Raw genomic sequence first — 25,285 nt, forward strand, 5'->3', positions numbered from 1 at the left:
CGTGTGGCTCGAGACAGGGTCTCTTCACTTCCAGGGATCCAGAGCGGGTGCCCAGCAAGCCTGGACATCCTGCCCGCTGGGCAGTGGCCAGAGGTTGCTGGGGGAGGAGAGCCTGAGCCCCATGGGCTCTGTGGACACATGCTATGCTCCCCAGCCCCCACCCACCCGGTCCGTGCCATCTGCTCAGGATGGCCATGACAATAATACCCATCTAAGGGGAGAGAAGGCACCCGGAGGCTGGGAGCCCATCCTCCTCTGCTGGGTCAGGGGCCTGGGCAGAGACTCAGGGCCCTCAGGGTCCTGAGTGCCCGGTCATCCTTGTTCGTTTTTGAACACTCTCCGACCACGCAGGAGGCTGGAGCGCCAGACATCTGCGCATGTTTCCCCTCACTGCCCCACCACGCGCGGCCCCCGGCTGCCAGGGGCCAGCATGCCCACGGCCCTGCCCACGGCCCCCAACTCAGCAGCACCCCTGGGACCCAGGAAACAGTCAGCTCCTTTAGACAGGAACAGAGGGGAGAGAGGAGGGGCAGGAGAAGAGCGGAGCCCCAGCCTGGGGGCCACGGTGACGTCGCCTGCCTGTTTCCTGCTAGGCTAGAGCAGGGCGCTTCCTGAGCGCTTGGTCAAGAGCCCTGGGGGAGCGGTCACGTGGTATGGGTTTGTTTTTTTAAATAAAATAGATGTTATATTGCCAAGACTCGTCAGTGGCCCTTTGTGAGCAGGTGGAGGCAGGGAGGTCTCCAAGCGTCCTCCCATTCTGCAGCACACCGCCATCGCCTGCTCTGCACACACTGGCACATGGTCCATCGGAGGCGCGCCCTGGAGGGTTTCTCCTGACCATCCTCCCTCCTGTTTCCCCAGCTGCCACAGCCCTAGGGCCTGGCAAGTCCTGTGGCCAAGTGATGGAGCCCAAAGCCACCCTCACACAGCACCCTCACTTTCCCACCTCCAGCCCACCAGGGACACCGAGGTCTTAGGCTGGGCAGGCCCGGGGCCAGAGAGCCAGGGCAGTGGGGTGAGCAGTACCCTGGGCACACCCTAAACACTGGCTTTTTTTTTTTTCAGTACTGAGGATGGAACCTGGGGACATTCTACCTCAAGCTACACCCCCTGCCCTATTTTTTTATTCTTTATTTTGAAGCAGGGTCTCACTAAGTTGCAGAGGGCCTCACTAAGTAGCTGAGGCTGGCTGTGAACCTGTGGTCCTCCTGTCTTAGCCTCCCAAGCGCGGGGATCACAAGCGTGCACCACCACACCCGGCCCAATGGCTCTTCTGAAGTTATCAGTAACTTAGTCTTCTGATCTGCGATGCTATTCTTCACAGCTCAGTTACTCCAGGTCAGCTGTGGCTCAAAAGTATTAAATATGCTGGGCTTGGTGGCGCAGGCCTATAATCCCACTACTGGGAGGCTGAGACAGGAGAATCACTGGTTCAAAGCCAGTCTCAGCAATTTACCCTAGCAATTTAGTGATACCTTGTTTCAAAATAAAAATAAAATAGTGTTGAAGTATAGCTCCACTATAATGTCCCTGGATTAAATCCCCAGTATATATTTTTAAAAAGCCAAATGTGATGGTTAACACTTAAAATACCAGTACTTGGTAGCCAAAAGAGGAAGATTGCGGGTTCAAAGCCAGCCTCTGCAACTTAGCAAGGCTTTCAGCAACCCCGGGAGACTCTATTTCCAAATAAGAAATAAAATCGGGCTGGGATGTAGTTTGGTGGTAGAAGGTTCCTGGGCTAAATACCTGGTGTCAGCTGGGCGTGGTGGCGCACGCTTGTCATCCCAGCTCTTGGGAGGCTGAGACAGGATTACACAGGTTCAAAGCCAGCCTCAACTACTTAGTGAGGCTCTCAGCAACTTAGTGAGACTCTGTTTCCAAGTAAAATATAAAATGGGTCTGAGAGTATATCCCAGAAGTAGAAAGCCTCTGGGTTCCACCCCCAGAACCAAAACAAAAAACAAAAAAAACCTGGTGTCAAAAAAAAAAAAAAAAAAAAAAGCCAAGGCCAGGCGTGAAGGCAGGTGCTTATAATAACAGCATTTGGGAGGTGGAGACAGGAGGATCATGGTTTGAGAAAAGCCTCAGGTACTTAGGCCTTTTACAACCCAGTGAGACCCTGTTTCAAAATAAAGAATAAAAAATAGTGCTGGGGGTGTAGCTCAGAGGTAGAATGCCCCTGGTTCCACCCCTAGTACCGCAAAAAAAAAAAAAAAAAGAGAGCTGGGTGTGGTGGCACACTCTTGTAATCCCAATACTTGGGAGGCTGAGACAGGAGAATCACGGGTTCAAAGCCAGCCTTGGCAACTTAGCGGGACTCTCAGCTACCTAGTGAGATGCTGTTTCCAAGTAAGACAATCAGGATAACTGGAGCTTGGAGGTGGAATGCCTCTGCGTTCCATCCCTAGTGCAGAAAAAAAAAACCTAAATAAATAAAAAGAGTCGAGAGTGTAGCTCCAAGACAGAATGCCTCTGTGTTCAATCCTCAGGACCAAAAAAAAAAAAGTAGTAAATGAGCTGAGTGTGCTATTCACATCTATAACCCCAGCTACTCAGCCTGAGGCAGGAAGATCGGGGAAACTTAGCGAGACTCTGTCTCAAAAAAATTAGCCAGGCGTGGTGGTGCACACTTGTAATCTCAGTACTTGGGAGGCTGAGACAGGAGGATCGTAGGTTCATGGACAGCCTCAGCTATGTAGTGAGGCCCTCTGCAATTTGTGAAATCCTGTTTCAAAATAAAGAATAAAAAATCAGGCTGGGGGTTGTAGCTTGGAAGTAGAATGCCCCTGGGTTGGATCCCCTGCACGCACGCGCACACGCACACACACACGCAGGCACGCGCGCACACACACTTACACACGCGGCTCTGCTGGGCCAGTAAAGCAGCTCAGTGGTAGAGTGATTGTCCAGCATGCGCAATGCCCTGCATTCAATCCCGAGCACTGTGAGGAAGGGAGGGAGGGAGGAAAGAAAGAAGGAAGAGAGGGAGGGACGGACGGACGGACGGACAAGCTCTTCAGACTGTTGGAGCCAGATTGAACACTTGTACCTGGAAGGGGAAGTCACCCAGGCCATGGTTGAGCCCAGACAAGGCAGTTGCTCACTGGTGGGCCTACCCTGTGCCAGGGGCCCCCCAGGACATTTGCCCATGCCCCGGGCTCGGAGCTGGAGCAGGACGGAAAGGGGCAGGAGGAGCTACTCCTCTGCCTGGCACCCACTCTCCTTCCAGTCCCAAGTGACCTTTCCCCCAGATCCCAGGGTCCAGACCCGCCCTGGCCAGAGGCAGCTGGGATTGGTCAGCGCTGGAGGAGGCGTGTCCTGTCTGCTGATCCCATCTGCTGAGCAGAGCAGGTGGATTTCCAATAGAGACCGGGCTGCTGCGCTGCTGAGGGACACAGAGGGACCTCTGTCCTCCAGACATGGCCCTGGGCCTGCTTGAGCCCCAGCCCTGTGACCCTGCAGGGGTTCAGACAGCCTAACCACCGCCACCCTATGGCTGGCACCATGCCCTTGACCCAGGCACAGCCGGCCCCTGGGCCCGAGCCCATGGAGACAGTGCCCCCAGCTTTGGACCTGGTGCTGGGCGCATCAGCCTGCTGCCTGGCCTGTGTGTTCACCAACCCCCTGGAGGTGGTGAAGACACGGCTTCAACTGCAGGGGGAGCTGCAGGCCCGGGGCACCTACCCACGGCCCTACCAGGGCTTCGCAGCCTCTGTGGCCGCCGTGGCCCGGGCAGACGGGCTGTGGGGGCTGCAGAAGGGGCTGAGCGCTGGCCTCCTCTACCAGGGCCTCATGAACGGCGTCCGATTCTACTGCTACAGCCTGGCATGTGAGGCTGGCCTGGCCCAGCAGCCAGGGGGCACCGTGCTGGCGGGTGCCATGGCAGGGGCACTGGGAGCCTTCGTGGGGAGCCCTGCTTACCTGGTGAGTGCCTTATCTCTGTCCTCCAACCTGTGACTTAGCTCCAGGGTGACACGGGAGGTGTGGCAGGCTGGGTGGGGCCGCGCCCCGGAATATCTGGCCCAGGCAGGAATATGTCCCTTTGCTCAGAGTCCCCATTCCTTTCTTTTCTTTTCTTTCTTTTGTTTTTAGTACTCAGGATTGAACCCAGATATTCTACCTCTGAGCTACACCCCCAGCCCTATTATATTTACTTATTTTGAAACAGGGTCTCACTAAGTTGCAGAAGGTATTGCTATAAATTGCTGAGGCTGGTCGTGACCTACAATCCTGTCTCAGCCTTCCAAGTACCGGGCGTTCCAGCTTTCCCTGACTCGTGTTCCTCTGGGGTCCCTGCCCTGCTGGCCCTGAGCCAGAGGCAGAAAGTGGCCGCAGATGTGCTGGCTCAGATCCCGGCTTGGTCACGTTTCCTCCCAAGTGGCCTAGTAGAAGAATACAAGCTGTACTGGGCGTGGCGGTGCACACCTGTAATCCCAGTATTTAGAAGGCTGAGACAGGAGGATTGCAGGTTTGAGAATAGACTTTGCAAACTATCAAGACTCTGTTTCAAAATAAACTGAAAGCCAGAGCTGGGCATGGTGGCGCACACATGCAATCCCAGTACTTGGAAGGCTAAGACAAGAGGATAGATCACAGGTTCAAGGACAGCCTCAGCAAATAGTAAGACTCTCATCAACCCTGCAAGACCTTCTTTCAAAATAAAGATAGGGCTGGAGGTATAGCTCAGAGGTAGAATGTCTCTGGATTCAATCCTCAGTACTACAAAATAATAATTAAAACTGGGTATGGTAATGCACACAGTAATCCCAGCACTTTGAAGGCTGAAACAGGAGGATTGCAGGTCTTTGGCCAGCCTCAGAAACTTATTGAGGCCCTCTGCAACTTAGTGAGACCTTGTTTCAAAATAAAAAAATAAATAGGGCTGGGCATGTAGCTCAGAGGCAGAATGCCGCTGGGTTCAAACACACACACACATGCACACATGCACGCACACACAAAACATGTGCATGCATTCTCACACACACAGATATACACACATAATAATAATAATAATAATAATAATAAATTACATTTTTAAAAATCAGGTTCAGTGAGCCAGGCATAGTGGCACATGCTTGTAATCCTAGCATTTGGGAAGCTGAGACAGGAGGATCATGGTTCGAGGACAGCCTCAGCTACTTAGTGCAGCCCTTTGCAACTCAGTGAGACCCTTTTTCAAAATAAATAATAAAAATATAGGAATAGGTGGGGGTCACTTGGAGGTAGAATGCCCCTGGGTTCCACCCCCAATGCCACAAAAAAAAAAAAAAACATCTCAGGCTCAGAGGACGAATGCCTTGAATTTGATCCCCAGTAACACATGTGCGCACCCATGTCCACACAAACACCCACAGAGTAGGAGCTGCGCTGGGCAGGTGCCCGCGCGCCCCAGCCTGGGTGCTCTGCAGTCTTTCTTTCGTCCTCCAGGAGTGACAGCTAAGGCCCACAGTAAGCTAAGGAACTTGCCCTGAGTCCCACCAAGGTGAAAGCGCACGCTGAGGGCAGTGGTACACACCTGTGATCCCAGTACTTGGGAGGCTGAGACAGGAGGCTCACAGGTTCAAGGCCAGCCTGAGAAACTTAGTGAGGCTCTCAGCAACCTAGCCAAAACCTGTTTCAAAATAAAAGGGTTAAGCCGGGCGTGGTGGCGCACACTTGTAATCCCCACGCTTGGGAGGCTGAGACAGGAGGATCGCACAGGTTCGAAGCCAGCCTCAGCTACTACTTGGTGAGGCTCTCAGCAACTTAGTGAGACCCTGTTTCCAAATAAAATATAAAATAGGTCTGGGAGTATAGCCCGGAGGTAGAAAGCCCCTGGGTTCCACCCCCAGTACCACCCAATAAATAAATAAATAAATAATAAAAATAAAAAAGGTTGGGGGGATAGCTTGGAGGTAGAATGGCCTTTAGATTCGATCCCCAGTACCACACAAAAAAGAAAGAGAGGGAGAGAGAGGGGGAGGGAAAAGAAAAAGCAAGAAAGAAGGAGAAAAGAAGATTAAAAGATGCCAAGGCAGGCCAGCTCCAGAACCTGCCCCTGGACCCAGGTGCCCACCCCGCCTGTTCCCACAGGTCAAGACGCAGCTGCAGGCCCAGTCGGTGGCCGCGGTGGCCGTGGGGTACCAGCACCAGCACCAGGTGAGCACCGGGCTCCAGTGCCCTGGGCGGAGCCAGCTGGCAGGACCGATGGTGACCCTGTACCCTCTCCCTGCAGAGCCTCCTGGGTGCCTTGGAGACCATCTGGCGGCAGCAGGGCCTGCTGGGGCTGTGGCGGGGCGTGGGTGGGGCTGTGCCCCGAGTCATGGTGGGCTCAGCCGCCCAGCTGGCCACCTTCGCCTCCGCCAAGGCCTGGGTTCAGCAGCAGCAGGTGAGAGGCTGCGACACCTGCGCCCACCCACACAGACGGGAGTGGCAAGGCCACCTGCATTCTTCCACACAGGGAGGTCCAGGGTTGACAGATGGGGCCCTTTAAGAAAGCTCAGAGGAAGTCGGGCAGGTGTGGTGTCATTTGGGAGGCTGGGACAGGAGGATCGCAGTTCCTGGACAGCCTCATCTACTTAGTGAGGCCCTCTGCAACTTACTGAGACCCTGTTTCAAAATAAAGTATAAAAAAATAGAGCTGGAAGTGTAGCTTGGAGGTAGAATACCCCTTGGTTCAATCCCCAGTACCACAAAAAATTAATATATAAAAGAAAGGAAGCCGGGAGCCCTGGCCCTGCCATCAGGGTTGTGAGTCCAGCCTCTGGGGGGCAGTAGTGAGCCAGGAGGCTGTGAAGGCGCTCTGGGTAGGGGTGGGGAGTGACTGGAGGGAGGGGCTGGCCGGCTCCCCTGACCCCAGCCCTTCCAGCCCCTGTGCTGGGGGCATCCTGTGGGTGGGTGGAGGGTGGGTGGTTGCTGGGGTCACAGTCTGTGCCATCCCACAGTGGCTCCCAGAGGACAGCTGGTTGGTGGCCCTGGCCGGGGGCATGATTAGCAGCGTGGCGGTGGTGGCCGTGATGACCCCCTTTGACGTCATCAGCACGCGGCTGTACAATCAGCCTGTGGATGGAGCTGGCAGGGTGAGCAGGGGACCGGGTGGGGGAGGATGGGGGAGCTGGGAGACCCCATCACACACATACACACACGCATACACACGCACACACACACGTGTACGCATGCTCACAAGCAGCCAGAGGCCCACACACATTGCACAGAGCACATGCAAACCCTGTGCCCAAGTGTGAGCCAAGCACTTTGACACCTGGATTTTATTCTTTCTTCTGATGAGGAGACTGAGGCTCAGAGTGATCCAGTGATTTACCTGGGCTCACTCAGCTGCTACTTAGGGGAGCCGGGATCGGAATCCAGCCTCGTAGATGTGGCTGCCGTGGTCCAGGCGCTCCTGTGCTGGTAGCCAGGCTGAAGCCCCTGGCAGGGAGCTGTACCTTACCGCTTTGTAACCACTGAGCTGGGGGCCAAGTGCCTTCGCTGAGTGCCAGCCCAGACCCTGAACACAGGCGCACATGTGGTGCCCTCTGGGACCTCAGAGCCCTCACGGTGACACCCCCCCACGTCTGTCCCCAGGGCCAGCTGTATGGGGGCCTCTCCGACTGCCTGCTGAAGGTCTGCCGGCAGGAGGGCCCCCTGGCGCTCTACAAGGGCCTGGGTCCTGCCTATCTGCGCCTGGGTCCCCACACCATCCTCAGCATGCTCTTCTGGGACGAGCTTCGGAAACTGGCCAGGAGGGCCCAACACCAGGGCACTTAGGCTGCCCCAACATAGTCCGCACTTGGCCAGAAGTAGTGGCCAGTCCCCGGGGACCGGCCGTCCCAGAGAAGAGCGCAAGCCCAGGCCCTGCCAGGCCACGGAGAGTGTGGGCAACTCTGGTCAACCCAGCCAGCCAGGGCCAGCGCGTCCCCCAGGCATGACCACCCCCTCTGTCCTCTTCCTTCCCTGACCTGGGTCGCTGCATCCTACTCCCTTGCCCCTCGGCCGCAGCGAGAGCCTCACCTGCGTGGCGCATCTGGGCCTCACCGACTGAGACGCCGACACAGTCTCGCCCACCACAGGGAAACTGAGCCTAAAGCCACGCGGTTTTGAGGCGGAACGGCTGAGACTGGCACTCAGCTCTGCCCACCCAGGACCTGTGCTCTTGGCAAGCACCCCAGTGCACGGGGACTATGGGGCTGAAGTATTCTGGGGACGGCGTGAGGGCCCTACGGATGCTCTCAGAAGGCCATGCCACAGGCCTGAGGCCTCAGACAGCAGAAATTTATTTTTCCACAATCTGGGATCTGGAAGTCTGGGGTCAAGGTGTCGGCCAGGATGGTTCCTTTTCTCTCTCTCCTTTTCTTTGTGCTGCTGGCAAGAGGACCCAGGTCCTCACGCCTGCTAGGCAAGCGCTCTACCACTGAATGCACCCCAGCCCCGGGCTGCTTTCTCTTCCCGCTTAAGACAGCCGTCTTTTTTCTGTGCCTTCCAGTGGTGGTCCCTCTGTACCCGTGTGTCCCAATCTCTTCTTAAGGACATCATTCATGCAGAACTAGGGATACAGCCACAGCCCGAGGTCCTGAGAGCAGACCCCGGCAGATTCCGGCAGGCGGACAGTTCAGTCCAGGCACCTCCTCAGGGCTTTTAATGAGGGTCCCCCATTTGCACATATCCTGACGATCCCCAAAGGAAGCTCAACGAGGAGACAGGCCTGGAACGGGTGAGCAGCAGGCGGGGCCAGGAGCAGACCCTCGGCCTCCCAGCAGCCTGCAGCCACACTCCTGCCTCCTGGGGGTGCACACGGCTCCCCCCCGCCGCCCAGCTGGGCCAGGCCCACGCCACCAGCGGCCTTCCCCGCCACGCCCTTGGGTCAAGACCTGCTCCGGGAGACAGCCCCAACGCACACTCCAACCAATAAAGTTTTCTATTTTGTTTATTTCAAGGATTCCCCTCCACCCTGAGCTGTGTGTCTGGGAAGGGAGGACTGGAAAGTTTTCCCACGGGCCAGCCCCGCCTGCCTGGCCGGGTGAGGCCTGCCACCTAGTGGACACAGAAGGAACAGCAGGAGTGAACGCCTCCGCCGCCACCAGCCAGGGCGGGGCGGGCTGGGGGGCAGGCTGGTCCCCAACCTTGACAGCCGAAGATCTAAGCCACTCACTGATAGCGCAGAGGCAGAGCTGGGGCTCAGGACACTGAATGACCCGCCTTCACCAATGCCACAGAGCCAGCCGCAGGCTGTGGGGGAGAGGGCCTCTACTTCTGGACCTTGGGCTGAGAGGACTAAGCCCACCCTCCGGGCTGAGAGTGTGCAGGGCTGAGACCTAAGGTGGAGGATTGGGGCTCCCAGCCCCCTGGGAAGAGAGACAATGGACGCGAGACTTCAACAGAGACAGAGGTGTCCTTCCCACCCAACGCTGCCCACAGGGGGCGCTCCAGGTCCCTGGAGCTGGCTCCCTGCAGCCTCAGGCCCTCCTCCCCGGGCCTTTGACCCCTCCAGCCCCTCCCCTGCCCTCTACTGACACCTTTGCCCAGTGACTTCGTGGGTCTGTCCCTGCACAGGCCTGGAGGGAGGCTGGGGCTGGATCAGGCTGCCATGTTCTCCCTGTCCCTCCCCTCCTGGCTCCCCGGCCTCTCCTCCCTGGAGTGGGGCTCCAGCCTCCTGGACCAGCTCCTGGAAGGTGAGCCTCCCTGACTCCTGCCTGGCCCGCCCTCCCCCACCCCTCCACGGCTGGGGCCTCCACCGCTGGGGCCTCCCCCTCTTACCCCTGCTCGGCTGCCTCCCTCCACTTGCAGGCCTTATCGGGGCCTTTGGAGTCTCGGTTCTGAACAGTCTGCTTAAAGTTTACTTCTTTGTAACCTGTGCCAAGTGAGTGTCCACGCCCCGCCCGGAGCCCCAAGCCGGCTCCCGCCTCCCTGGGGAGGGCGGGGAGGACCGCCCCCCCAGTGTGGCCCTAGGACCCCCAGGGGTCTAGGCTGGTGGTCTGCTCCTCTGCCCCACAGTGATCCCCAGCAGCAGCAGGCCAAGGAGCGGCTGCGGGCCCGCTGGGCCTCGCTGGAAGCGCTGCACCTGGCGGGGCTGGCCCTGCTCCTGACGGGGGTGGCCTCCCGGGTGGCCGCCCTGGTGGTGCTGGAGTTCTCCCTGCGGGCTGTGTCCACGCTGCTGTCTGCGGGCAAGGTGAGGCTCCGGGGAAGGGGCCCCGGCTCATCTCCCCCTGGAACAGGGGAAGCTGGGCCTGGTGGGGCCCCCTTTACCCTAAGACGGAAGGGGGCGCGTGTCCCTTGGGCTTTGACTGCCCAGGTCACATCCTCACCACAGCGGATGTGACCCTGGCCCCCCCAAAATAGTGAAAGCTCAAATGCCGGGCCTTAGTCCTTATGGCCAGGGGGCAGGGGCCGCTGTGGTCCCCACTTCACAGGTAGGGAAACTGAGGCTCAGAGGGAGCGGGCGGCTTGTCCGCGTCGGTTTGAGGCCAGATCTCGGCTCTGGACCGCCGCCCTCCAGCTCCCAGATGGGCCCCACCCGGGCGCAACCCGAGGCCAGGGCGCTCTCTTTGGAAACGGTCCCCGAGCCTTCGCGACCTGACAGCCGTCCATCCGTCCGCACCCCAGGGCTCCCTGGACCAGGAGCGGCTGCAGCTGTACCTGCTGAGCCAGTACTCGCTGGGCTGCGGGCTGACCTGCGGCCTGAGCTTCCTGCAGGAGGGCGCCCCTCACAGCACGCTCAGCCTGCTGCTCGGCCTCGGGCTGGCCGCGCTGCTGGGCACGGGCGCCCTGCGCCTCCACCGCCACGTCAGCCGCCTCTACCAGCTCCACAGCAGCCAGCGCTACTGCGGGGTCTGCCTGGGCCTGCTGGCCGGCGCGCACGCCCTCCCCCAGCTGCTGGGCCGTGCCCTGGCCGTGGCCTTCGCGGTGGGGGACCTGGCAGCCGTGGCGCTCATCAACCGGGACTTTCTGAGCACCTCGGAGGCCGTGCGCTTCTGGACGCCCCTCACCATCTGCTACACGCTCCTGATCATATACATGCAGGGTGAGGAGCGGGTGCGGCCCACGGCCCTGCTGCAGCCCGGCCGGCCCAGGGCACCGAGTCCACGCCTGGGCAGCTCGCAGTAGGCTTAGCCTACAGGGGAGCCCTGAGGAGCTGGGGCCTGGGTTGTGCGGAAAGTCTAGCCTGCGGACAAACACCTGTAATCCCGGTACCTGGGAGACTGAGACAGGAGGATTGCAGGTTAGAGGCCAGCCTCAGGAACTTGGAGACACCCTTAGCAACTTAGTAAGACCCTATTTCAAAGTTAAAAACGAAAAGAAGCCGGGCGTGGTGGCGCACGCTTGTCATCCCCGCGCTTGGGAGGCGGAGACAGGAGGATCGCGCAGGTTCGAAGTCAGCCGCGCTGGCTTAAGAGACCCTGTTTCCAAAAATAAAAAAAACAAGTATAAAATAGGTCTGGGAGGGTAGTCCGGAGGTAGAAGGGTTTCCAGGAACCCCAGAACCACCAAATAAATAAATAAATAAATAAAATATAAAATAGGTCGGGGGCATAGCCCGGAGGTAAAGGCCCTGGGTTCCATCCCGGACCCACAAAAAAATTTTAAAAAGGGCTGGGGGTGTAGCTCAGAGGTACCACAAAAAAAGAAAAAAAAAAGAAAAAGAAAAGAAGACCATAGGTTTATCAAAGCGGGCCCTGCACTGGGGGCCTGCGGGCCCTCCCCTGCGGAGTAAGCAGTCTGTCCTGGGAGGCGGGCGGGCCCTGCAGGCACCCAGGGAGCGGGTGGAAGGAGGCGGCCGCCGGGGTTGACGGGCTCCTGTCCCCACAGAGGAGCAGCGGCAGCAGCGCTTCACCACGCAGGGCCAGGTCCAGACCGTGCTGGTGCGCATGGGCGGCCTGTTCGTACTGCTGCTGACGGTGGGCCGCTGGCTGGACCTCCTGGGCGTCCTCATCTCCCTGCTGGGTGAGCTCTGGTGCCTGGCAGGTGCCCGCACCCTGCTTGGCCTCTGCCAGATACAGGTGGGTACTCCGCCCCATGCTCCCCAGACCCTGCAGCCCTGTTCCAAACAACCCGGGGTTTCCAGAGGCCCAGGGGTTGGGGTGACCTCTCTGGGGGGACAGAGGGATCTGAGCTCGCTCCCACGCCCTTGGTAGCCCAGGCTGCACTGTCCTCTGGAGCGGGGAGGTGGAGCCTGCACCCCAGAGGGGTGGGAGTCCCAGTACTGAGGCCTGAGGATGGGGGGGACTGTGAATCCTGGATCCTTTCCTCCTGCCTCCCCCAGGGCTTTTCATCACAGAAGCCTTCGGAGTCCACTCCAAGCCAGCCCCCGCCCTCCAAACCCACCCAGCCCCAAAGGACGGCCGCCTCCTGACCTGCCCCAGGGAGGACCCTGCTCTGTCTAGGCCCAGACCTGCCAGGCACGGCCTCGGGACTCTGCCTGGAGGCAAGGGCCAAGGCTGGCCTCCCCTGGAGCTGGGCCTCCACCTTTGGAGGGAGGGGCGGCTGGGGTGGGGGCACTAGGGGCCTGGGAGTTAACCCCTTTTTTTCAGGGGGGGCTGTATTTATTGCCTTGGGGGGACGGGGACAACTGTACCCTCAGAGTGGCTCTCCCTCTTGTCTGGCCTCCCTTTTCCTAAGTACAATAAAAATGATTTTTTTTCCCAATCTATGCTTAGAATCACAAAAACACAGAAGCCACAGTTGGTAATTGGAGTCCTGGAATGGGTGCCGCAGGGCTGCCCTGGGGACCAGGCTCCTTGCAGACAGAGGCGGGAGTCCAGGGGTGGCCCAGAGGTGGAGGACTGTGGGCTAGCGCCCTCCTGTGGTCTTTGATGGATGGTGCCACGTCCTGTCCCATCCCAGACTAAGCCGCTCAAGCAGTGTGACCGCCCAGACCTCTGGTGCCCTCAGGCCCCTGGCTCCTGACCCTGACTTGTCTAAGACTCTGAAGCCCCGCTGGGGCCACGGGCGGAGACCAAAGGCCGGGGCACTCCCTCCGCCCACCTGCCTGCCTCTGTCTGCCCAGGGCGAGCGCCCCCCCCCCCCCAGGGCTTGTGACCATGTGTCGATGCCCACATGCGCAGCACTTGGTCACCCCATTTCATACTGACCTCAGCCCCAACAGTAATGCCCCTTTTCACAGACTGTCTCAGCCTCCCAAGCGCAGGGATTACAAGCGTGCACCACCACACCCAGCTTTTTTTAGGGTCTTTTTATTGCCTTTTTAGATCTGGGGATGGAACCCAGAGTGCTGCACCTGCAAGGCAAGCGCTTTGCCACTGAGCTACATTCCAACCCCATAGTTTTTTATTTTGAAACAGTGTCTTACTAGGTTAATGAGAGTTTCACTGGTTGCTGAGGCTATCCTCAAACCTGTGATCCTCTTGTCTCAGTCACCCAAATACTATGATTACAAGCGTGCACCACCGCGCCTGACCCCAGGGGCATTCTACCTCTGAGTTACACTCCTACTCTTATTTTATTTTTTTATTTTGAAGCATGTCTTTCTAAACTACAAAGGACCTCTCTAAGTTGCTATGGCTGGTCACAAACCTGTGATCCTCCTGTCTCAGCCTCCCAAGTACTGGGATTATAAGGGTGCGCCACCATGCCCGGTTTACTTTTTATTTTGAAACAGGGTCTTACTAAGTTACTGAAGGCCTCACTAAATTGCTGAGGCTGGCCTCGAACCTCTGATCCTCCTGTCTCAGGCTCCGAAGTACTGGGATTTCAGGCCTGTGCCACCACGCCCGCTTGAGCAGGGGATTTGAGTACAGGCAGGTGAACCACCAGAGCACAAGTACTTTGTCCTCTGCTCCCTGCTTCTGGTTGAAGATTTTAGGGCCAAGGAAAAGAACTGGGCTGGGCAAAAGAAATATGTGGGGTCTGTCACGGATGGGCTCTGGAATGTGGCTCCTACCACCTGTGTCCAAGACTCACTCTCCTGGCCCAGGCATCCAGCCCACAGGGCAGTTTGGTCCCATGGGGATGGAGGACCCCATCTCAAGACCTGTCCTTGAAGAGTTCCAGCGGGCACGGGAGCCTCCCTGCCAATGGAGAAGGTGCCTAGAGGACCCCAGGCTCCGATAGGCTTCTTCTTCTATTCAAAGACGACCACAGCCACCCAGAGGCTGCAGGGTCGGCTTCCCCATCCCCGGCCCAGAGCCCTGGGCCATCTGGGCTCATCCAAGGCTGGCCCCTATGATTCCAGCTTTTTCTAGAAATGGCCACTGGAGGACCTCCGCCTCTCATCCCAGGGTGTGGCCCTCCCCCACCAAGGACCCCGCCCCCTGCCTGGCCCAGAGCCCCTCCCTCAAAGCTGGAGCCTGGCCTGGTCCAGGAGGAAGTGGCTGGGCTGGGAGGGCGCAGGGCACAGACAGGGCTCTGGGTTCCACCCAGGACCCAGTGTTTATGCTGGAAAGTGACCCAGCTCTCAGGCGCTGGCACAGCCTGGGACCCATTGGGGCTGGGACTAGGGCCGGGGGGCGGGGGAGACTGGACCAGCAGTCCTTTCCTTTTTATGGGAACAGGGACTATTTTCCAAACAAAAATCAGGACATGTGGGCTGGAAAAGGATTCTTTTCTTATCGAATGATTTTTTGCGAACATTATTTTGTGTCTGACGAGGGTAGACAAATGAGATACCTAAGTGAGGAATTTAGCAAATTTTATACCAAAAAAAGAAGAAAAATAATCAAGCAGGGTGTCCATTTGTCACGCCAGGACTTGGGAGGCTGAGACGAGAGGGCCTCAGGATCAAGGCCAGCGTCAGCATGTAATGAGACACTCGGCAATTTAGTGAGACCCTGTTTCAAAACAAGACATAAGTGGAACCCCCAACCTCAAGCTAAAGCTTGAGCATGTCCCATGGGTGGGGTCAGCGGGAGGACCTGGGGGCAGCCAGGATGGGCAGGCGGAAGGAGCCGGAGCAGGGGCCGGGCTTGGAACCGTGGCTCCAGGTGCCTCTGCAACCACACAACTCCGGGAGGCAGCAGGCTGGAGAGGCAGGCCAGAGAAGAGGGGACCCGCCACATCCCCCTTTGACCTGCCCCCGGTCCCCAGCAGCCCCCAGGCCTGAGCGTGAAACCTCGGCCCTGCCACCTCCCTCCCTGCCCCACCGCGCAGCCCTGGCCCTACTGTGACACCTCCTCCCTGAGCCCTCTGACCACTGCGGGGCCTCCGGTCCTCTCCCCAGACCCTAACCTGGAGCCCCCACTTTTCTTCTCATATCTTTGGATCATTCAAATCATTTTGGGGACCTAATCACATACACTGATAAGTGCAAATGACAATTTCTGGTTTTGTTATTTTTTTAAGAATTTTTACAAAACAAATTAATTTGAAGTTGGTGTTCTATCCGACGGCTGGAGACAGCAGCAGGCTTTTTTTCATCTTGATTTGTTTCTTTTTTTTTTATTCTTTATTGTCTTTTTTTTCCCCAAATGTTTCATAGAAAAAACAAAAACAAAAACAAAAAAAATAAGGAGTTGGGCATAGCAGGGCATGGTGGCGCACACTTGTAATCCCAGCATTCAGGAGGCTAAGACCAGAGGATCGCGGTTCGTGGACAGCTTCAGCTACTTAGTGAGGCCCTGTTTCAAAATAAAGAATAATAAAAAATGGGGCAGGGGGTGTATCTTGGAGGTTGAATGCCCCTGGGTTCCATCCCCAGACCCGCAAAAAAAAAAAAAAAAAAAAAAAAAAGTCGGGCGTGGTGGCACACATATGTAATCTCAGTACTTGGGAGGCTGAGACAGGAGGATGGCAGGTTCACAGCCTGCCTCAGCTACTTAGTGAGGCCCTCCACAACTCAGTGAGACCCTGTTTCAAAATAAGGAATAAAAAATAGTGCTGGGGGGTGTAGTTTGGAGGTATAATGCCCCTGGGTTCAATTTCTAGCCTTCAGCAATGTAGGAAGACCCTGTTTCAAACCAAAAAATAAGATAGGACTGGGAGTATAGCTCAGAAGTAGATTTAGGGCTTGGAAGACTGAGACAGAAGGATCACAGGTTCAAGGACAGCCTCAGCATGTAATGAGACTCTCATCAACCTAGTGAGACCCTGTTTAAAAATTTTAAAAAGGAGCTGCCGTGGTGGCGCATACTTGTAATCCCAGCATTTAGGAGGCTGACACCAAAGGATGGTGGTTCAGCTACTTAGTGAGGCCCTCTGCAACTTAATGATACTCTGTTTCAAAATAAAAAATAAAGCCAGACTGGTGGCGCAAGCTTGTAATCCCAGCAGTCGGGAGGCCGAAACCGGAGGATCGCGGTTCGCGGACAGCCTCAGCTACTTACTGAGGCCCTCTGCAACTCAGTGAAACCCTATTTCAAAATAAAGAGTAAAAAACAGGTCGGGCATGGTGGCGCACGCTTATAATCCCTACGCTTGGGAGGCAGAGACAGGAGGATTGCACAGGTTTGAAGCCATCCTCTCTGGCTTAAGAGACCCTGTTTCCGAATAAAAATATAAAATAGGACTCGGAGTGTAGCCCCAGAGGTAGAAGGGTTTTCAGGAACCCCAGTACCACCAAAAAAGAAAAAAAGAAAAGAAAAGAAAAATAATAAAAAAAAAAAAACAACAGGGCTGGGGTGTATGGAGGTAGAATGCCCCTGGATTCCATTCCCAGTATCGCAATAAATAAATAAATAAATAAATAAATAAATAATGCTTGCAATCCCAGCCTGAGCTACTTAGTGAGGCCCTCTGCAACTTAGTGAGACCCTGTTTCAAAATAAAAAATAGGGCAGGGGGTATAACGCGAAGGTTGATGCCCCTAGGTTCCATCCCCAGACCCACAAAATACATAATTAATTAATTAATTAACTAATTAAAAATTAAGGTCTGACAGATGGTGCTTGGACATCAGGACTCCCCTCCAACAGGGCTCAAGACAACACTGCAGAAAAGTCTGTGCCAACAAAGTGGACGCAATCGCACCAAACCCACAAAAGAGCAATCGCAAACGCTCATTAGCACCTTTGACAATTCTCCTTACCCAGGTTATCCTTCTTTTTATTTTTATTATTATTATTATTTTTTTTTTTTTTGCGGGTCTGGGGATGGAACTCAGGGGGATTCAACCTCCATGCCACACCCCCTGCCCTATGTTTTTATTCTTTCTTTTTGAAACCGGGTCTCACTAAGTTGCAGAGGGCCTCGCTAAGTAGCTGAGGCTGTCGGCGAACCGTGATCCTCTGGTCTCGGCCTCCCGACTGCTGGGATTACAAGTGTGTGCCACCACGCCCGGCTTACCCAGGTTATTCTATTAAACAAAAACTTGCTACGGACAGCAACATTGAGGAAGAGTCAAGAATCCAGATTTGGTTTCAGAGCTGAAGACCTAGGCACCGATTCCAGAAAAAAATAGAACCTAAGAAGGCTTCAGAGTCTAGCCAAGGCCAGGAACAAGATGGCCGGCAAGAAGAGATACAAGGTAAAGTCAGCAGGAGCCGCGCCCGCTGTAGCCCCGCCCAGCTGCAGGCGCTCTTCGAGGCCTTTACCAACAACCCTTCCCCTGCATCCACACCAGAGAACTCCTACCAAGGACAGTGGGGCTCCCGAGCCAAGAATCCAGACTTGGTTTCAAAACAGAAGATCTAGATTCCATATTTTTGTGGTACTGGGGGTGGAACCCAGGGGCTTTCTACCTCCGCACTATACTCCCAGCCCTTTAAAGTATAAAGTATTTTATACTTTATTTGGAAACAGGGTCTCACTAAGTTGCCGAGAGCCTCACCAAGTAGCTGAGGCTGGCTTCGAACCTGTGCGATCCTCCTGTCTCAGCCTCCCAAGTACTGGGATTACTAGCGTGCGCCACCACGCCCGGCTCAGTTTCGGTTTCATATAATAATAAATAAATAAAATTTAAAAAGAAAAAAATTAAAAATTAAAAAAATTAAATAGGGCTGGAGGTGGGGTGTAGCTTAGAGGTAGAATGTCCCTGGGTTCAATCCCTAGTACCACACACAAAAATAAATAAATAAATAAATAAAAAAGGACTGGGATGTAGCTAGAATACCTTTGGGTTCAATTATCAGTAAAACACACACACACACACACACACACACACACACACACACATCAAAGAGCAAAGGCAAATCCAATGTTAAGGCCCCCTCTAGGAAGAAGAATATAAAATGCTTAAGAAAGAAGATATTTATTTGGAAGGAGATGAGAAAGCACAATTAATCACTGCAGCCTTGGAGATCGGGGTCCATTCCTCTGGTATCTCTCTGGGCAGTTTGCCTGGAATGCTTCAGGGAAATATTTCCTAAGTGAGCATAACTGGGTCTCCTCTCCGCCTACAACACTCTGTAGCTCCCAGCAACTCCCAGCCCGCACACGGTCCACACAGGGGCCTGTCCAGCCTGGGCATGAGTTTCATTGTCTTCTCAGGGAGCTCAGCTCACGCTGATAGAGAGACGGCTGATAGAGAGAAGGAGGGCTCTCGGGGATCAGGGGCTGAGGGGTAGCCACTGTCAGGAGTGGAGGGTCCCCAGGAGGGTGGGGGCCGAGGAGGGAGCTGGGATCAGTATAGTAACAGGGGCTCAGCCGAAGCCAGCGGCTCACTGGGTTGATAAGAATCTCACTACTTGCTGAGACTGTCCTCCAACCATAGCTCAGGGAGCCTCAGAGGGACGTGGTCCGACCTCTGGAGAGGAAGGTATGTCCTCTGCTCAGGCTGGCCTCAGACCTGCAATCCTAAACCAGGTGTGGTGGATCATGCTTGTAACCCAGCGTTTGGGAGGCTGAGACAGGAGGATCCGGGTTCGCAGCCAGCTTCAGCTACTTAGGCCCTCTGCAATTTAGTGAGACCCTGTTTCAAAATAAAGAATAAAAAATAGAGCTGGGGTGTAGCTCAGAGGTAGAATGTCCCTGGGTTCCATCTCCAGCACTCAAAACAAAACAAAACAAAAACCCTGCAGTCCTCCTGTTTCAGCCACACAAGTACTGGGATTACAGGCACGGGCAACCGCACCCGACTTCTGCTCAGGTTTGCCCCAGTTCCTGAATCTAGCTGGGGAGCAGGAGGGTGAGGTGAGCAGATTGTTCCAGAAACCCTGGGCGCTTTCACTTGTGGGCACCAGCCATGTGGGCCAGGCCTGGAAGTGCGCTTCCAGGGCCTGTATCCCCAGCATTCTGCACAGGGAAGCCTGCAACTCCCCGTGCACCCTTGGGAGGGAGCTTGTCCAAGGTTATGGCTGGCACTGGGAGCCTGCGTTTTCCCCACTGCAGCCCAGTTTCTCCTCAACTCAGGCTGAATGTCACCTTTTCAGAGACTATCACCCCACCCAACTCTTTCTCTATCAGCTCGTGTGTGTGTGTGTGTGTGTGTGTGTGTGTGTGTGTGTGTTGTGTGTGTTGTGTGTGTGTGTGTGTGTGTGTGTGAGAGAGAGAGAGAGAGAGAGAGAGAGAGAGAGAGAGAGAGAGAGAGGAGAGAGAGGAGAGAGGGGAGAGGGGAGAGAGGAGAGAGGAGAGAGAGACAGAGGCAGGCACTGGGGATTGAGGGATTGAACTCAGGGGCTTCTACCACTGAGCTACACCCCCAGCCCCTTTTTATTTTGAAACAGGGTCTCACTAAATTGCTAAGGCTGCCTTCGAAACTGCAATCCTCCTGTCTCAGCCTCCCAAGTACTGGTGTTACAGGCCAGCTTGTTCATTTCTTCACAGAACACCTCGCTATTGGGAATTGTTATATTAATTTCCTTTTATGGCCCCATCTCCCCACCTCACTTAATTCTGTGGGGACGAGGATTGATGGCGTCTGGCTGGGCTCCTACTGGTCTCACACCTGCATGTAGGAGGTGTCTAGCCAGTGTTGTGGAGTCAAAGCCCCCCCTGGGGCCGGCAGGTGCTGTACTCTCCTGCTGATTGTCCCCACTGGCCCGGATCTTGTCCCTAAGCCCCTTCTCCTGCCCCTTCCCTGGCCAAAGGTTGAGTCCCCTTGCCTGCTGGGGCATTGGAGGGGAGGACTGCTGGCCTGAGCCTGCAGGGAGGGGAGCGGGGCCTCTGCTGGCACACAAAGGGCGTGTGTTCTTGTCCAGCTCACTTCCTGGGTTTCCATTGCAGGAAGTTTGGCACCTGCCTATCGGTGACACCGACACCCAGGCTGGTGTGGGAGACCGGGCTGGGCAGTCCTCTCCACCTGGAGCAGCAGCGGAGGTGGAGCAGGAGACCAGGGGTGCTGGACAGCTGGTGAGTGACGGCAGCTGGAGCCGGCAGGCCCTTCATATGGGGCTGGGGCAGACGGGCGGTCCTGGGTTCGAGATAGTCACCATGACCTTGGGAAGGCCCAAGTCAACCCTTCCAGGCCTCGGTGATCCATTTGGTGGCGCAGAGAGGCAGCTTAGGGAATGTCACTGGGGGATTCCTCTGGGCAAGCCTCTGGGTCACCTAGCACTTGAACAGGGTGGGGGTCACACACTCCCGTATGAGGTTCTTCCTATCTCTGCACTCAGTGACCTCCTTTTTCCTCCAGCATAGGCTGTCGGAAGTCTTCTCCCCAGGGTGCTGAGAGGCGCCTTGCCAGGCCAAAGAGGGCCACGGGGCGCAGGCAGCCTCTAGTGCAGCCCAAGACCCTAATTGTGGGGGCTCGTGAGGGGTCTGGGATCAGCCCAGTGGCGTGCCAGGCAATCTCCAGTCTGTTTTAAACCCATCTCTCCCCTTGGCCCAGCCTTGAGCCTCGGGGTCTAGTCAGTGAAGCAGAAAAAACCAGCAGGGAGCCTGGGGTCTGGCGGGTGGTGTGAAAGGTCTGTATGGGCGCACGGGGAGCCCCGTAAGCTGCTGTTCCTTATGTCACTGAGGGTCCAGTGGAAAAAGGGGATGAAGGGGATGCCAAGAGTGACCACGGTGGGGGACTCAGGGAACAGGAGGAAGATGGGCAATTGCCCAGGCAGCCCTCTCCTGACCTCCAACCGCAGAGCCATGCTGGGGTTGGGGGGGCTGCAGGAGAGAGCCAGATGCTGCCTGGCCACACACCCCCCCCCCCCAGAGGGCGCTGGATCTAGCATTCCCCTGGCCTCCGACACTGGGGCTTTAATCAAAAGAACAATCTGTTTGTCTCTAAATCAGACCCAGATTCCTCTTCCCAGCAATGTTCCTGAGGCCTCCAGGGACCCAGCAGTCCACCCTGGCCCCAGCGCTGGCCCCAGAGCCCAGCTCTGCTTCCCCCCCCCCCCCGGGCCTGGGGGTCAGCATCGCGGCCCAGGGCAGCAAACCAGGTGACCTGGACCTGGGACCCACTTGCAGAGGCGTCCAGACAGGCAGTGACAGCTCAGGACAGCAAATCAAGGGGCCTGCTGCATTTGAGCCGCTGAGCCTCCCTTCCTCAAGGGCATTTTCTTTCTTTTATCTGTGTGTGTGTGTGTGTGTGTGTGTGTGTGTGTGTGTGTGTGTGTAGGGGCATTCTACCTCTATTTTTTTTTGGTCCTGGGGGTTGACTCAGAGGCATTCTACCTCCAAGCTACATCCACAGCCCTCCTTCCTTCCTTCTTTCTTTCTTTCTTTCTTTCTTTCTTTCTTTCTTTCTTTCTTTCTTTTGTGGTACTGGGGGTGGAACCTAGGGGCATTCTACCTCCGAGCTACACCCCCAGCCCTATTTTTTATACTTTATTTTTTGAAACAGAGTCTCACTGAGTTACAGAGAGCCTCACTAAGTAGCTGAGGCTGGCTGTGAACCACAGTCCTCCTGTCTCAGCCTCCCAAATGCTGGGATTACAAGCATGTACCACCACGCCCGGCTTCCCCCAGCCCTATTTTTTATTTATTTATTTATTTATTTATTTATTTATTTATTTATTTATTTTTGTGGTACTGTGGATGGAACCCAGGGGGTTTTCTACCTCTGGGCTACACTTCCAGACCTATTTTTATATTTTATTTGGAACCAGGGTCTCACTAATTTGCTGAGAGCCTCACTAAGTAGCTGAGGCTGGCTTCGAACCTGTGTGATCCTCCTGTCTCAGCCTCCCAAGTGCTGGGATTACAAGCGTGGGTCACCATGCCTGGCTAATTCCTTTTATTTTTGTTCTCTGTTTTTTGGTGGTACTGGGGGTGGAACTCAGAGGCTTTCTACCTCTGGGCTATACTCCCAGACCTTTTTTCTATTCTGTTTGGAAACAGGGTCTCACTCAGTTGCTGAGAGCCTCACTAAGTAGCTGAGGCTGGCTTCGAACCCGTGTGATCCTCCTGTCTCAGCCTCCCAAGCGCGGGGATTACAAGCGTGCGCCACCACACCCGGCTTAATCCCTTTTATTTTTGAAACAGGGTCTCACTGAGTTGCAGAGGCCCTCGCTAAGTAGCTAAGGCCAGCCATGAGCCTGCCATCCTCCTGTCTCAGACTATCAAGTACTGGGATTACAAGTGTGGACCACCACGTCCCACTCTATTTTATTTATTTACTTTTTTTGAAAACAGGGTCTCACCAAGCTGCTGAGAGCTCACTAAATTGCTGAGGCTGGCTTCGAACCTGTGCAATCCTCCTGTCTCAGCCTTCCCAGTCCGTTTCGCCACCACGGCCAGCTTCCCAGGGGCATTTTCTGAAAAAGTCCCGGAAGGGTGTGGTGGTGCACGTTTGTAATCCCAGCATCCGGGAGGCTGAGACAGGAGAATCGAGGTTCCTGGCCAGCCTCACCTACCTAGTGAGGTCCTTTGCAACTTACTGAGACCCTGTTTCAAAATAAAGAATAAAAAATGGGACTTGGGGTGCAGCTCAGGAGTCAAATGCCCCTGGGTTCCATCCCCAGTACCAAAAAAAAAAAAAAAGTCCCAAGCGTAGCACGCATTGAGCACTGGCTGTAGGCTCCTGGTTGGCCACCACTTTCACCCCTAGACCCCCCATTTTCCAGATTAAGATCCTGAGATGGAGTGTCACCAAGGATCACGCATTTAGCCAATAACCAGAGAACTCAGGTCAGCCTGACTCTTGGGACCCCGGCAGGTTCCAGGGCCAAACTGGCCTAATAGCTCCCGGGTCGCTGGAGGGGCCAGGTGGGGTCGCCCACCCAGGTGGCCTAGGCGAAGGGGTCGGGGAGCACCCCCGGGGGGCGCGATGCCCAGGGGGGCGGCCACCCCTCGGCTGGCCGGGGGCGCGGCGGAGTGGCCGAGGGAACAAAGGGAGGGGGAGGGGGCGCGGCCGCGCAGGTGGGGGGGCAGGTAGGGGCGGCTTCCGCGGGCGGGAGCGCCCCCTCCCCCGAGCGTCACCTTTTATGGTAAGGCGGCCGGGGCGGCGGGGCGGAGGGAGGCGGGGCGGGGCGGGGCGCGGGGCGCGGGGCGGCGGGCCGGAGCCGCGGGCGCGGGGCGCAGGTAAGGGTGCGGCTGGGGGGTCCCGTCCTCCGCCCCCGCCCCGGGGCGCGCAGGTGACAGCGCGGGCGGCCCCGGCCGGAGCCCACCCGGGCCGGGGGTGGGGGTGGGGGTGGGCGGGAGCTGCGGTCCTGCGGTCCCAGCGCTCGGGTGTCCGTCCCCAAAGTGGGGGAGGGCTCGGCGGCGGGGGTCGCGTCCCTCCCCGGAGCAGGACGCCGGACCCTGGGCGGGCAGGGCGGAAGCTCCCGCACAAAGAGGACAGCGTCCCGCACATGGATCGAGTTAGAGCCCCCGGCGGCGCCCCACGGTGACCCGGCCAGCCGTCCCGCTCCGCTGCCTGAGCGAGGGAGGGAGGGCGGGCGCCGGTTTCTGGAGCCCCGGGGACTCCGGGACCCCCGTCCCAGCCGGGATGGGGTGAGGGGAGCCCGGGCCCCAGGGATGCCCCTCTCTGAGCCGCAGATGCCCGTCGAGGCTGGGATGTTGGGGCTGTGCCGTCCCCAGGGTGTGTGATCCTGGCGCAGGGACCCCTCTCCCCTGGATCTGAGGACCCACCGAGAGGCTGGGGGCAGCGCCCGGATTTCTGCCCTCAGTAATGGTGGGAGCTGCTCTCCCAGCCCCCACCTTCTGCGCCTCAGGGGCTGAAGAGCCAGCTGTCCTCTCTTGCACCCATCAGATGCCAAGATCCTGAGCACCCTGTCTCCTCCTGTCCTCCCAGCCACCCTTCAGGACAGACTCCTGTTCTCTCTTTGTGACTAAAACCAGGCCCAGAGAGGTGGGTGACCGGCCCAGGTTCCCCCGCAGGACTGAGGGGGGTCCAGTGTGCACCGAATTTTGATATCTTTTCCTTTCCCTGGGGCAAGAGAGGATGAAGAACCCCCTCTCCAGGGCTGCAAGGTCCCCTGTGGGAAAGGGGTCCCCCCCCCCCCGCACCTCCAGCAAAGTGTAATTCTGGACCCAAACACAGTATGGAGGTGTTAAAGAAGAAAGTCTAGAGGGTTTCCAGAGGTGTTTGGGAGGGGCACAAGGAACAAGGAGGGGGCAGCAGGGGAGGCCCTCTTGCTCACTCCTCAAGCCTCGGCCAGCCTGCCTCCCTCCCGCCTGGCTGCAGCCCACAGCCCGCCCTGGGCTGGCTGGATCTCAGCCTCCTTCCTTCCTCTTGACAGGAAATGACTTTTCTTTCCTTTGTTCCCACTTTCTCCCGGTACCCAAGCAGATCTCCAGCCGCCCTCTGTGGGGGAGGATGGGGAAAGGGTCCCCTGGGTGCGGCAGGCTGCCCCTCAGGGAACTTCCTCCGGACGGCTCCTCCAGGGTGACTAGGGGCAGTGAGACCCCGGTAGGGCCAGGCTCCCCTTCCCAGATGGGACTTGACAGGTCTTGATGGGACTTGACAGGTCTTTGAAAATCCCCAGCGCAGCTCCTGGGCCTGAGGTCCCTCCAAGTGACTGCCGGGAGGGGTGGGGGTGGGGGTGCCCAGCTGTGAACATCTGGCCTCTAGCTGGACCTTTTCTGAGAGAGCAGGCAGATCGGATTTCCCGGAGGATTGGGCTAGGGGTTAGAGCGGGTGGGAAGGCAGCAGTGTTTTCTGGGACCGGCCCAGAATGTGCTCAGTGCAGGATACCTGGTCCAGATCGGGCCGTTCTGGGTTGAGAACAGGCCTGGGGATTTGGGGGGCTTCCTCTGGTGGGGGGGAATGTGTTGTCTTAGGTCCAAGAACACACCGGATTTCCTAGAATTCAGGGTCTGCCACAGATGGCCTGGGAAGTTCACATGACCTCTTGGGGCCTCCAATGAGGTATCTGTGAATTGGGGTGAAATGATCCTTCCTTTTGTTGGCCTGAGGATGATATGAGCGTTTTGAGGGGTTACTGGAGATTGAACCCAGGGGCATTCTACCTTTAAGCTCCACCCCCAGCTCTATTTTTTATTCTTTATTTTGAAACAGGGTGTCACTAAGTTGAGGAGGGCCTCACTAAGTAGCTGAGGCTGGCGGCGAACCTGCGATCCTCCTGTCTCAGCCTCCCAAGTA

The 25,285-nt window shown here is 56.6% G+C and overlaps 2 protein-coding genes across 2 annotated transcripts; both read left to right on the top strand.

Annotated features, from left to right (window-relative positions):
- Positions 1-3,495: 3,495 nt before the first annotated feature.
- On the top strand, positions 3,496-7,749 carry SLC25A34 (solute carrier family 25 member 34; the record flags this gene model as incomplete). The annotated part of the gene is made up of 5 exons (XM_080693343.1): positions 3,496-3,927; positions 6,076-6,141; positions 6,218-6,370; positions 6,927-7,061; positions 7,567-7,749. The coding sequence occupies 5 exons, from the start codon at positions 3,496-3,498 to the stop codon at positions 7,747-7,749; spliced, it is 969 nt and encodes a 322-aa protein (XP_080549469.1).
- Positions 7,750-9,565: 1,816 nt separating this feature from the next.
- TMEM82 (transmembrane protein 82) lies at positions 9,566-12,328 on the top strand (the record flags this gene model as incomplete). The annotated part of the gene is made up of 6 exons (XM_080693142.1): positions 9,566-9,650; positions 9,766-9,838; positions 9,973-10,147; positions 10,582-11,010; positions 11,799-11,975; positions 12,239-12,328. 6 exons carry the CDS (start codon positions 9,566-9,568, stop codon positions 12,326-12,328), a joined length of 1,029 nt encoding a protein of 342 aa, XP_080549268.1.
- Positions 12,329-25,285: the final 12,957 nt, after the last annotated feature.

Source organism: Muscardinus avellanarius, assembly GCF_963383645.1.
Source record: "Muscardinus avellanarius genome assembly, chromosome: 3".
NCBI classification, from domain to species: domain Eukaryota; kingdom Metazoa; phylum Chordata; class Mammalia; order Rodentia; family Gliridae; genus Muscardinus; species Muscardinus avellanarius.